At 54.6% G+C, this 12,468-nt stretch overlaps 1 protein-coding gene across 4 annotated transcripts in view; it reads left to right on the forward strand.

Moving 5' to 3' along the window:
- FBF1 (Fas binding factor 1) overlaps nt 1–12,468 on the forward strand; it is a 19,104-nt gene that overhangs the window by 2,697 nt on the left and 3,939 nt on the right. For 3 of the 4 annotated variants that reach the window (XM_035893280.1, XM_035893281.1, XM_035893278.1), the window contains 23 exons: nt 193–311; nt 643–670; nt 1,373–1,414; nt 1,732–1,822; nt 2,254–2,314; nt 2,842–2,892; nt 3,019–3,163; nt 3,737–3,817; nt 4,590–4,709; nt 5,523–5,661; nt 5,886–6,019; nt 6,467–6,569; nt 6,680–7,075; nt 7,735–7,812; nt 8,108–8,202; nt 8,887–8,945; nt 9,705–9,749; nt 9,841–9,975; nt 10,178–10,278; nt 10,717–10,923; nt 11,411–11,518; nt 11,826–11,965; nt 12,262–12,380. In XM_035893280.1, the coding sequence (XP_035749173.1) occupies nt 309–311; nt 643–670; nt 1,373–1,414; nt 1,732–1,822; nt 2,254–2,314; nt 2,842–2,892; nt 3,019–3,163; nt 3,737–3,817; nt 4,590–4,709; nt 5,523–5,661; nt 5,886–6,019; nt 6,467–6,569; nt 6,680–7,075; nt 7,735–7,812; nt 8,108–8,202; nt 8,887–8,945; nt 9,705–9,749; nt 9,841–9,975; nt 10,178–10,278; nt 10,717–10,923; nt 11,411–11,518; nt 11,826–11,965; nt 12,262–12,380 (2,481 nt within the window). In that variant the 5' untranslated portion in view covers nt 193–308. The remainder of the gene's footprint in view (nt 1–192; nt 312–642; nt 671–1,372; nt 1,415–1,731; nt 1,823–2,253; nt 2,315–2,841; nt 2,893–3,018; nt 3,164–3,736; nt 3,818–4,589; nt 4,710–5,522; nt 5,662–5,885; nt 6,020–6,466; nt 6,570–6,679; nt 7,076–7,734; nt 7,813–8,107; nt 8,203–8,886; nt 8,946–9,704; nt 9,750–9,840; nt 9,976–10,177; nt 10,279–10,716; nt 10,924–11,410; nt 11,519–11,825; nt 11,966–12,261; nt 12,381–12,468) is intronic. The other variant, XM_035893282.1, reaches the window with a different exon arrangement.

Consider the following 12,468-nt stretch of genomic DNA (forward strand, 5'->3'; position numbering starts at 1 on the left):
TGCAAGCTTTTGCAGAAGCTCCACTGTCTGGGGGAATAGGAGGTTGTTTTTAAGACTCAGTTTGAGCTTTGTTTAGAGCGGTTTGGAGAGGTCCGAGCAGCATGGAGCCAGCCTGGCAGGCTGCAGAAGGGCCCCGAGCAGGAGAGGGAAGTTTGTTTAACAGCAAATTGGGAAATCCCACTCTTCCCACAGGTAAGAGGTTGGTGCGGATGTGATCAGCGGTGTTAGATCCCACTGCAACGTGGAGGTGGAGATCAGATGAATCTGTAAGCGGGCTTGCTGGAGCAGAGGAAGGCTGGAATCCTGTGATGGTGAGTATGATACGGTGTGAAGGTAGGCCTGGGAAATCCAAATTTGATGCTCTGGCACCTCTGTTCGGAGGCAGAAGTGACCCCAAGGGCTGGAGGCTTCTGCCCAGCTGGTGGTCAGGAGGGGCTGTGATCACTGGGGTCTCTAAAGTTGTAAATATCTCCGTGATTCCCCTGTATTTCACGTGCCGTTTCCCAAACTGTGGGCGGGAGGAGGGCTTCACCATTGCTCGTGGGATTCTCTGAAGAAACCTTCCGCTGTCTTTCATGTTTTGAGAAAGTCCAGGTCAGACTTGCTTTGTTTTTTAATGAGGGAATTTGTCTTTCTCTACAGGCTACAAAAGCCAAGAAAAGTTTAAGTGGTATGTACACTTGCCTGCTTTCCTTTCGCTGTCTGAGGGTGCTTTGATCTGCTGGGAATGTGTGGGGCGGAGGAGGGGGGACACTGGGGTCAGGTGGCAGTCCTGGCTACTGAAATGTTCACAATCCTTGTCTGAAAGCAGCAACTGAGTGCGTTGGGTCATTCCTGAACCAGAGACCTTCACTTGCCTCTCATATCAAGTGGATTTGCTTATTGGGCTCCTATACGCCTTTCTTGGGGGCTTTCCCAAATCCCCAAAGGGGAAAATATATGCACTTATTTCAGTTCTTCCCCTCAGCTACTCCAAAACTGCTTATTTAGAGGCCTCTTGCAGTCCCTGATACTGAAGCAGTGCTTTTGGGGTTGCCCAGGGGCTCTGAGATACTGTAGGGTGAGAGTTCACAGATTAGGTGCTGCCTGTGGCCAGCAACTAACCGCATGGAAAGCAGCTGGCTCGCCTGGTAAAGAAATCCTGTTCCTGGCTAAGTGCAGCCAAATCTTACATCCACAAAAGACTGGATCAAGTCCTGGCCCTGGCAGCTCTCTCTAGATGGGCAAGGAAGGCCTTATGCTGATGATGCTTGAGACCAAACCTTTATTCTTGTGGGATCTCAAAAGAGCAAGCCATATTGAAATTGGGAGCTTTTCTACACTAGCTTGGTGAGCTCACCTGCCTCACCACCTTTAATTCGTCTCGTTTCAGGCTCCATTGATGATGTGCTTGGTGACCTCCTGCGATATGATGGTAAAACGAACCTTCTTTGCAGCTGAAAGGGCAGGATCTTTGTACTCTTATTCCCTTCCTGGGAGCAGGAGGTGCTGGTGCAACAGCCATTGATCTCCAAGGGGCTGGGGTTGTTAGGGGGGACAAAGCAGGGAGCAGAGGGGAGAGCAGAGGCCATCGAATAGGTTGGACATCAGTTTAGGGAGGCAGAGTGACGTTTATCTCTCTGATTAAAAGCTTCTGTGATCTATGAGAAGACAGCAGATCCCCCTTTGGAGTGCCTCGGCCAGGGACATGCCCACATCCATCATCCTAATCTCTCCCTGTCTTGTTTCCAGATGAAACCCCTGTTAAATCTGCCAGAGCTCCACAGCTGGCTGGGGGCAGCAGTGGGAGAGCCCGGGGCACCAGCTCGCAGGCCAGCAAGAGGTGAGTGCCTTTCAGACACAGCCTCTCCCACTTGGAGACCTCTCTGTGCTCCCCAAGTCCTTGTGACCTGCCCCATCCTTGGCTTCTCCACCTTGTTCCCTGCCCCAACAGCAATTGCCTGGGAAGGCGAGTTACCCGCGATGCCTTTGGGAACTGGGAGCCCAGAGCCTGAGGCTTTCTAGCAAGAGCTGGGTGCCCCCAGCCCTCTACATCTGTAAATCTCCCTTACAATAGTTGCTTGCTTAAACATAGCAGTCCCAGCACTACTGTCTTTTATCCCAGTGCTATTTTAGCCTCATTTTCTGTTGTATGATGCGGATGCCACGGTGTGCCTGTGTGGTCCCCTCCACCTCCCACCTGGCCTGGCTGTCCCCAGGGCACCCTTGCCAAGCTCACATGTGGTGCTGCTAACCCACAGGCTTGTGTCACAGGTCCTTTCTAGATGATGATTTCTTCAGCAAACTCCCTGCAGAGGACATCGAAGCTGCAGAGGTGAGCCCAAATTTTGGGAGAGCCTGGGCGTCCTGAGGGCTGGGACTGAGCCAGGCCAGGCTTGCCCCTGGTGTCGCTCCATCCAAGTCAGCAGTGGGGTGTCAGGGATGAACGATGAAGTCTGGCTGAAGATATAACCCCTCACTGGCATTGCTGTAGGGTGGGGAAGATGGGACAGAGGAGTGGGTGGGTGGCGGGAGAAGGGTTTCCCAGTGCTCTGGATGAGATGGAGCAAAGCTAGGGGGGCATGTTGTGCTGCAGCCCAGCCTTCAGATAAAGTGTTGTGGGAAGGACCCTTATCCAGAGCAATGGCCTGGCTGTTCCTGATGCTTCTCCCAGAGGCAGCAGGATCTCAGCAAAGGAATCCAGGCATAGTGGGTTTCCAGTGAGGGGGACACCAGGAGGAGTTGAGCATGTATTCTTCCATTCCATAAAGTGAGAAAAACCAGGGGCCGGTGCATGGAAGCAATGGGTGAGGAGTTTCTGAGGTCTGCTTGTCTCTGATCTCTGCCCTCCTTGGCATGCAGGGATCCAGTGCCTCCGACGGAGACCCGCAAGCTCTGCTACAGACCCTGAAGGTAAGTGCATCAATGTCCTTCATCTCAGTCCAATGTGCGCTGCAGCCACGGCCTCTAAAGGGAGAAGCAGCACCGAGGCATTGCCAGCACTCACCCTGCTCCCGTCCTCATCCTGTTGCTTTCCAGGACATGGACGACATGGAAGCTGATCTTCTGGGAATATCAAAACCCAGTTCTGGGCCAGGGAAGACAACTGCAAAAGGTCCTGGGAAATGTGACTCCTTGGGAGGAGCCGTAAAAACCACAGGGAAGCTTCTAGCTTTTGAGAAAGGTAAAAAGGAGATTCTGCTCTTCTTTCATAACCTGGTTCCAAATGAGCAGAGAGGGTGTTTTCTTCTGGGGTAGGGAACAAAAAGTGGATTTATTAGTAAAATCCTTTTCCTGGTCCTTTTTGGAACTGTCCCAAACACAGAGTGTTTTTCTGGCCATGTATTCTCCCTTGTAAGATCTCTGGCCTGGCCTCTTGTCGTGGTGTGGTAACACTGCTAACAGCAGCAGCAACAATGGCCACGCTGCCACCTCCCACCAAACACTATTTGGCCATTCCCTGGTGCAGGTCAAAGACCAGGGATCTGCCTGATCTATGTGGAAGCAGAACCAGAGGGGTTGCATTCAAGACATGCCAGTCCCCAAACTGCCCTGCTCTTCCCTAGGCCCTTTTCTCCTTCTCTGTTTGCAAGGAGACCCCTCCAGAGAGATTCCCACCCCGCAGGGCTGCAGGGGGACTGTGTGTTGCAGTATGTGCTTTTAGGGGGCTGCCACCAGAAAATTGACCTTCAGCCGGGGTGGGGGAGGGCATCTCTGCAGCACCTTGTCTCTTGAGAACCATGGCATTTTTTTCTAGGAGATTCTGTACCTGTGGTGGAGAAGCCACCACTCTCATCCGCCCCTGCTTCCCGACAGTACAAGAAATTTAACTTTGAAGGTAGGAAGTCGCTTTGCTTCAGCACGTGGATGCATGGGGGCAGCTGAGGACTCTGCCCTTGCTCTTGGCCCATAGCTTGCCGTTAACCGGAGGCTTGGCTGGTTAATGAGATACAGAGTCCTTCACCCCTACGATGGCAGTGCAAATCTAATCCTTCAGAGGTGACCAAAGGGAAAAAAAAAATTACAGCTCTGTGTTTGAGGCCCACCCCAGGACAGGGCTGGGAGATGACTCCTGGGGGCATTTGCATTTTCACATGTGCTTGAGTTTTTAATGACTGTCTGTAACACTTGGGAGCCCTTGGGTCAGGGGTATTCTGTCAAGCTTCCAAACGAGGTGGGGGCGGTTTCCTGGCACAGCTGAGATCTGGTTGTCAAAGCCTGTCCTCAAACCAAGATCAGCATCTATTAAAATCAGTGAGGGGCTTTAGGTGATTTAGGTGGGCTTTCTTCTCCCCTTTTTCTTTGCCTTAACAGTGTTCAAGTATTAAAGCACCCAAAATTTGAGTTATTTTCTTCTAGGAGAAAGGAAATTTGGAAAAACTGAACAGAAATGTAACTCTTGTGCGTTTGAAGTTCAGGGAGACTCAAGGGTATCTCAGGTCCCTGCAGAACCTGCATTCATGGTGCTGGGCAGAGATGATCTCCTGTCCCCATATACACATGGTGGGGAATAGTGCTTGGCTTAGTGCAGAACTGTTCTTCTAAATAATGTTCATTTTGTTTGTTTTTATTACTATTCTCCTTTCCTGCCCCTATGGGGTAATTCCCAGATTTAGATGATCCTTTGGCAGGGCTTTTATCTGATGAGGAGCAGGATGCTCCCAAGAAGCCAGCTCCAACAGGCACTAAAAGCAGCTCTGAGGAAAAAACAGAACAGAGCAAAGAGAAAGGTAAGCAGGGTTGCTTGATGCATCCTCTTTGTATTAAATGAATCAGCAGCCTGGATTAGTTTGTCTGAGGTCCAAACTGATTAAATCAAAAGCCACCTAGTCCCATCTCTTATTAACCAGTATGGTCATTTATAGAGCAACTTGGTAATGGGGTTAATTGTGACACAGCTCATCCAGTGCTTGATACTTCCAGTGTGCCACAGGTTGTGGAACTGACCTTTCCTTTCTGGGAATGGAGGCTCAGATCTTATCTCTGACCTCATTCAGCCTGTTCTGCACATTGCCAAATGAGAACAAGTTTTCTGGGTCAGGGTGCCAAACCACAGCTCGGGCACCTCTGGGTGGAATCGAGCTGCACTGTGGCTGTGTTGCAGGCACTCATCCTTCTTGTTCCTGCAACAGGGATACTAATGGGTCGGATAGTCCCCTAAAATTGCCCTTCACCTCGATAAATCCACTCTGGACACAAGTAGCAGCTGGTGGGTTAGGGCAAGGACTAAGGTGCATTGGTGGATCAGGGACTTTGGGTGAAGCGGGGCAGGAATTATCTGATTGGAAAATTGCAGAGCTAGAAAAGCTCCTGGTGTTTTCCAGAGCTGGAAACCCCAGTGTTAGTGACACCCAGCAATGTCCCATCAGTGGATGCACAGCCACTGACCAGGCAGTAGTGCGTTGCCACTTTGTCACTTGCTGGGAGGTTTGGTCACTGAGAAGAGTTATTTAAAAATGACAGCAGGCAGAGCTGCTTTGATCTCTTGTTAAAAAACAAAAATCCATGATCAAACCTCCTGCCATGTGTGATCCCATCCACAGAGACGCCCCTGCACGCTGTGGCCCCAGTCCGGAAGAGAGAGATGCTCACGTTTGAAGATGATGGTGACGACCTGATGGATGCACTGGGATTTGGCAGCGGCCCAAAAGGAGATGAGAAGCAGGGAAAGAAGGCGGGAGAGTAAGGGTGATGAAGAGGCAGTAGGAGTAAAGCAGGGGGTGGCTTGTGTGTTGGGATGGTCTCACTGTGCTGGGGGGGGGATGCTGGAGTTTCTGCCTGTGGCTCCCAGAAAGGGGCGAGAGCAGCCTTGTTTCGCAGAGGAGCCAGAGCACCCTGGCAGGGCTGCATGACAAGAAACAGCCCTGCCTCTCGGAGAAACCCATCTGCTGCTCTGTCCCCAACAGAGAGGAGCTCCGGCCAGCTCGCTCCAAGCTGGATGAGTTGCTGGGACGAGGCTCTGTGGCCAAAATCCTGGAACAGCCAGGCACAGAAGAGCGCAGGGAATTCAAACTGGATAAGAAGTACCAAAAGCAGCCAGGTGAGCACAGCCAGGGATGCTGGGAAGGGCTGCAGGGGTGACAGCGTTGGCTTTGGAGAACGAGATTGATTTCTAATGCCCTTGCAGGGGAAATACACTTTCTGTGGTGGTGAGTAGGGTTGCTTACGGGCACTCAGTCAGCGTGGGGAAGGTGACTAATGCAAAAATGTTGTACTCTGCCCTCAAGGCAACCTGGGAGCGTTTGCACAGTAGCTGTAACTCAATTGCCTTTGTATGTGAGCTGATTCCCAATGAAGATGCTTTTACCAGGCACGCTGGGGAGGCACGTTGCTCGCAGGTTTCCAGGGAAGATATTTCCAGCTGTGTTTTCCCAGAGACAGCAATCCCAGTGGAAATTGGAGGGGAGGAGGAGGAGAAGGAGAAGGGCTTCTGTCTTGCAGCCGTCTGCTCCTCTGGGCTCTGATTTAAGGCTGCTTGTCTCAACAGAGAAGGAAGAGGATTGGGACAAGGAAGATTTTGTCTTTGGAGCATACCAGCCCACAGTGGCCTCCACGTCCGAGGGCCGGCCATCGAGAAGGCCGTCAGTGAGGTATGGTGCTCTGCGTGTGTCTGTTGCTCCAGCCACCACGCTGCCCCTGCGGCAGAGCAGGGTCCCTGGGGTCCCCTCGCAGGCAGGTATGTGACTGCTTTTCCTTGCAGCAGGTTTTCAGCTGAGAACAGCAGTGAACCAAAACCAGAGCCCCGCTCCAAACCTCCTCCTGCAGCCAGCCAGAGCCCTGTGCGAGGCAGCAGGGCTGGAGGCGACTGGCTGGGCTTGAAAGATGAGGATTTTATGGATTCGGAGCCTCCATCTCCAGCAAAGGCCAGTCCTGCAGTCAGCTACCCCAGCCCTGCCACAGAAAGGTGTCCCAGCCCCACCGGCCAGCCCCCGGCTGCGGAGGAGGCAGTGGCTAAACCTGACCCTCCAGAGGAGGAGAACTGGCTGAGCGCTGCCTTGTCTCGCAAGAAAGCCCAAGCACAGGCGAAGGCCCAGGAGAGAAGTGCCAAGCCCTCGGAGGCCCCAGGCGAAGGGCTGGATCCCTGCTCTCCCGTCAGGTAAAGGCATGATTGATGGCCACAGTGCTCCCCTCTGCTCCAAGTGTAGCTGCTCCAGCAGGACCTCTCAGAAACCCTCGGCTCAGATTTAAAAAATTTATTTTAAGCACTATCTTATCTCAGGTTGGGGTAATAACGTGGGGGCTTTCTCCCACTGATCCAGCCCACAGTCCCATTACACCTCTGGGCTCTCCTTCCAGTTGTGGCCAAGATTGCACACACTGCCCCGGGTCCTGTGGAGCTGTCCTGGATCAGCACACCCCCATAGGTTCTCCCCATGCTCCTTGTTCCTGCCTTCATTCCTCTTAGTTCCAGGCAAACCACCTCCTCCGGTTTGGGTTTGCACAGACAGAGGGTCAGACCTGTGCCATTCGAATGGGATTCGGAAGCCAATTGCAGACAGCCGTGTATGGTGGGCAGGGGTGTGTTGGCTGGGGCTGTGGCTGCCCAGGGGAAGGGGGTGGATGCAGCAAGGAGGAGCACCAGTGATGGAGGGTTTGGGGTGTCTTTTTTCCCCTCTGCAACCAAAAGGCTGAATCCTGCCGCAGCTGAGTGGGATAGAGGCTTTCATCTGTGAGGCAGGGACTGATGTTGGGGGAAAGGCTCTTGTCTTTCATCACCTCCTCAGCTCTCCCACATAGCATGCTTTTTGCTTGCAGCCAGCCAGCCGCCTCCACAGGAGCACCGCAGCAGGCAGCTGCCCTGCAGGACAAGGCAGTGAGTGCAGACGGCTCTGGGTAAGGCCTCCTTCGCATTTCAGGTGTCCTCCATGGGTGAGATTTCCTGCAGAATGCAGCTGTGCGGGTGAGATGGGGGAATGGGAAGAGCTGGTAGCCATCAGGGATCACTTTGGTCTGGGACCTCTGTAACTGAGAGGGAAGACAGCTCTGAAGGATCATCAGGCTCTTGCCTATTTGATAGTGGAATGGCCAAGCTTTAAACTTAAAGAAATGCCAAGCAGGATAACATCTGTGCGCCTCTCCCTGAGCTGTGACACTGCTGTGCATCACCCATGTGTCTGTGCCCACGCAGGCAGCCAGGCCCCTGGCTCAGCACCATGAAACAAGCCTCAGCTCGCCCGTCGGAGGCTGCGAAGGGGGATCCTTCCAGAGACGCTAGCAGCCTGGGTGCGTTTCGTGTGGTACAGGTGAGGTGGCCCCCCTTCTTAAAAAAAAAAAAAAAAAAAAAAAAAAAAAAGGCAGGAGCCACAGCATCGTCCTTGGCCATGTGAATGCTGCCCAGGCTTTGACCAGCTGTTGTCAGAACAGGCTGCCAAGCTGTGGGATCCCACTGTCCCCATTTTTGTGGCGTGGTGGGGACATCATGCTGGGGCATGCTGAGCTCTGCAGTGCTGCCTTTGGGCTATGAGAGCGCTTGCTCTCTCTGAGCAATGGGTGGGCATAAATTCTTGCTGTCCCTGCTCTCTCCCCCTTCCCTCCGGCTGCCCCCACACTTGTCCCACTAGTGCTGTGTGCTAGAAGACCCCCTCCTGCCCTAGGCTGAGGCTGTGCACTGGCTCGGAGGCCACTGAAAGAAGCTTAGGGGACCCAGTCACCTCCCTAGCTGATGGGGATGGAGGAGGAGCTGTGCTTTCCCCCCAGGCTTACTCTGTGGAGCAGAGTCCCGCCATCATGTGTGGGGTGCGGTAGGGGTGTGGGTACGGAGAAGCCTATCAGCCCCTCCATCCCTGTCACCAGCTGCTGGAGTGGAGCAGGACCCTTCTTGCTCTGCTCAGGAGACCCAGGCCCTCCTCCTTGGGAGAGGATGGTTCCCATTGCCACGTCTGAATCATGGACTTGTTCAATTTTCAGATCCCACAGCCTTGTTCCCAGGAGAGCAGGAGACGCAGGGCCCTGCCCCACTCGCTCAGGTAGGTCTGCTCATCCCATCTCCCCAGAAGAGGAGGGGCCGGGATGGTGATTGCAAGCTTTCCCCTGCCAACTCGCTGGCATCCAACTCTGTCCGTGCTCCCTTGGCAGGAGGAAGGACGTGCCCTGCTTTGCATCTCTGGGAGCCCGTGTTCATGGAGGCAAAGTATTTGGAGAGCCCCAAGATGCCACAAGTTGTATTTATCAGGCCAAAGCACATGTGCTATGGATGCTTTGTAAATCATGTGCATTTACAACCCTGTGCTGCCTGAGCAGCATTTATATAGTTCACCACGCATATATATGACATTAATTAGACAACAGAGGCTCTAGTTAACAAAGGACTTTTTCTTCAGCTGTTTTTCCCCAGTATGGTGGTGAAGATGCTTTGAGATTTGTTTCTAGATGACTGAAGGGGAATTAGAGCCTTTGACAGAGAGGAAGGCTCTTGCTTGGTCTTTGAAGCATCCATTTCTCATCTGTCTGGGCCTCCTTGCCCTGCCCTGGTAGCAGGACACACACTGTCTCCCAGAGGACTCATGGTCTTATCCTTGAGTCTGTCCCCAGCATGCTTGTGTCTGGGGTAGGGGCCGCTGAACGTCACTGGGAGAGAAGGGACACAGGCCAGCAATGGGGTTGGGCTGGAGAAGGTGGAGGAGGGACTGCAGTGGGCTGGGGGTGGATCGCCATTCCCAGGCTAGGCGGAAATGTTCTCCCCAGGGCTTCACCTCCCTGAGAGCAGCATCTCTGTGTCTCCACAGGTTACCACACCCAGGGCACATCTCCAGGCTGCCCCACAGCTGCAGGTGAGGCACTTGCCTTCCTTTGGGGGCTGATGGCCACAACACAAAGCCACTGATCCTGAAAGGCCTTGGTCTTTTCTCTCCATCCCTGTAGGCAGAGTCCCCAGCCCTGGGCTCGCTGCATGAGAGGAGGCTGGGGGCTCCTGCAGCCCAGCTCTTTGAGGATGCATCAGGCTGTCGGGCAGCCCTGCTCAGCACCCAGGCCCGTGTGGCAGAGCTGGAGAGCCAGGTGAGCCCCATCACTTGCTGGATGGGGGACCACCAGTGACCCAGGGGTAGGAGAAGGGGCTGTGTCTGCTCCAAATAGTATCAGGGTGACAGGGGAGAGAGGAGAAACCTCCCTGTCCAGAGATGCCTATGGCTGCCAAGTGCTGCTGTGGGAACTCTGTCCTCAGGGCAGCACAAGGACCTTCTCACTGGGTGCTTGGCAGGTCCGGACGCTGGAGCTGGAGGGGACACAGCACAGGTTGTTGCTGGAGAGTCTCCAGCAGCGACACCAGGAGGACCTGGATCTCCTCGAGAGCGCCCACAGGTACCAGGCTCTTGCCTGTGCTCCCCTACTCTGTCGGGTCCTTGCCTTACAGCCCTGTCCATCTCCCCTAGGGTGGGAGTGCTGAGACGCTCTCCAAATCCATCCCTGAGGTGGGGAGAAAGGCACAGAGCCTGTCCCCACGTGGGGACAGAAAGCAGCCCCATGGGCGAGCCATGGTGGGAGCTCACTCTCACCAACACTGTCCCCATGGGTGGCAAGGAGAAGGGGCCAGTCCCGTTGCCAGCACGTTCCCAGCCACGGCACCACACTGGGCAGTAGCAGGAGGGTTCGGGGCTCAGACTGCGGAAAGTCTGCATGTTTCCCCATGCTCACAGCGACACCGATCTGCTTCTACATCCCTGTCTGCACTTTGGGTGGAGAGTGCCAGGTATTGCCATGAAAGCAACACTTCTTCCTTGCTGTGACCTCTCCGGGCAGGAGCCGGGTGAAGGTGGTGGAGGAGACCTACGGGCAGCGGGAGGAGAGGCTACGGCGGGAGAAGGACCAGCTGGCAGCTCAGCTGCTGTCGCAGAGCCGGGATGTGGAGCAGGCACGGGCAGAGCTGTTGGCCCAGCATCAACAGCGCCTGGCCGCGCTGGAGCAGCAGAACGCGCTGGAGCTGGAGCGGCTGCGAGAGCTGCAGAGGTGAGAGTGGCATGAGTGGCGCACACGTGGCGCTAGCTCACCTTTTTTGGCAAAGGAACCAGGGAACAGACACATGGTGGAAGGAGAAACCGGAGTCCAGAATTACTGGGTTGTGGGCAGCTCGGTGGCTTTTGGAATGGGGATTTGCTTTGTAGGTGGACACAGGGAGATCTGGCTGGAGACATCATTTCAGAGTGAATGCACTGTATTTTGAAAGATGCTGAACCCAGTGTTATATCTCCCCCAAATCCCTTTTATGCAGGTCAGTCAGTCACTGACGTCCACATAGTTTGGGTCAATGAGAAGCCTGTAACCCCCAAATGTGGCCCATCCCAAACATGGATGCCTGTCAGTGGGATGCCCCGTGACGGACCACCATGCCAGCTCAGCTCCTGGGACCTGTTTCTCAGCCCCACAACTAAGTGCCTGTCACAGGGAGCGCTGGTTTGTAACAGCCCATGGTGGGCTCCTTCCCTGTGTCCTGCAGGGCATCCATCCAGGAGATGCGCAAAGACCACGACGAGCAGCTCCAGCGGCTGAAGCGGCTGAAAGACCAGGAGATCGATGCAGTGACCAGCGCCACTTCGCACACCAGGTACTGACAGCTGGTGGCGTACCCCCACATTGGTCCCTGACTGTGGTGTTCCCTGTCCTACGAGAAGCCAGCCTCGGACCATGACAACAGGGACCATCCCCTCTCCCACCCGCTGCCTCCAGGGATGCTGAGCTGTTTAATATCCACCAGTACTCCCCTAAGCAGCAGCTACATCTTCCCGCGGCTCTGCGATGATCCAGAGATGTTCAGGGCAGGGTTGCCCTGGCCCACCATGCATGCCCCTCTCCGTCACAGTGAGATGAAGTGTGTCCCACAGGGCTGCCCCTCCTCTCACTCCTCTCTGCAGGTCTCTGAACGGTGTCATCGAGCAGATGGAGAAGTTCTCCAGTGACCTGCACGACCTCTCGCACAAGGTGGAGGCCACGCACCACACCACCTCCCAGGAGCTGGCCATGGGGGCACGGCAGCGGGACAAGCAGCTCAAGGGTATGTCTGCCATTCCTCTGCACCAAAACGGCTGCAGGGTCCCTGCTGGGGCTGGGAACACCCAGAAAACAGGGAGAAGGTGCTCCAAGTCAGCCAGAGGCTGGGAGCCAAGGCTGACAAAGCCTTGCCTGCCTTGATCACTGGACATCTCAGGGTCTCCCCTTTACAAAACAGTGTCCTGGGGATGTGCAGAAGGTGATAAGCACAAACACATGCAGTTTTTCCATGAATACAGTGTGGACAGAGCGGGGCTTCCCACCTCATGCTGCTCATGGCCCTCTGATGCCTCTCCCCAGTGCTCCAGGACAGGCTGTCACAGCAGCAGAGGGACATGGAGGAGGAGAGGAGCAGACTCCAGGAGGTGATTGCTAAAATGGAGGCCAGGCTGGGTGAGCAGACTCGGCTGCTGGAGCAGGTGAGCCTATGCTGCATCCTCTGCCCGGGTCAGCCCTCCTGTCTGGGTGTGGGGCGTATGTCTTCCCAGTGGAGGGACTTGGCCTTGA

The sequence above is a fragment of the Egretta garzetta genome, unplaced genomic scaffold, assembly GCF_000687185.1.
Source record: "Egretta garzetta isolate BGI_Z169 unplaced genomic scaffold, ASM68718v1 scaffold34, whole genome shotgun sequence".
NCBI lineage: Eukaryota > Metazoa > Chordata > Aves > Pelecaniformes > Ardeidae > Egretta > Egretta garzetta.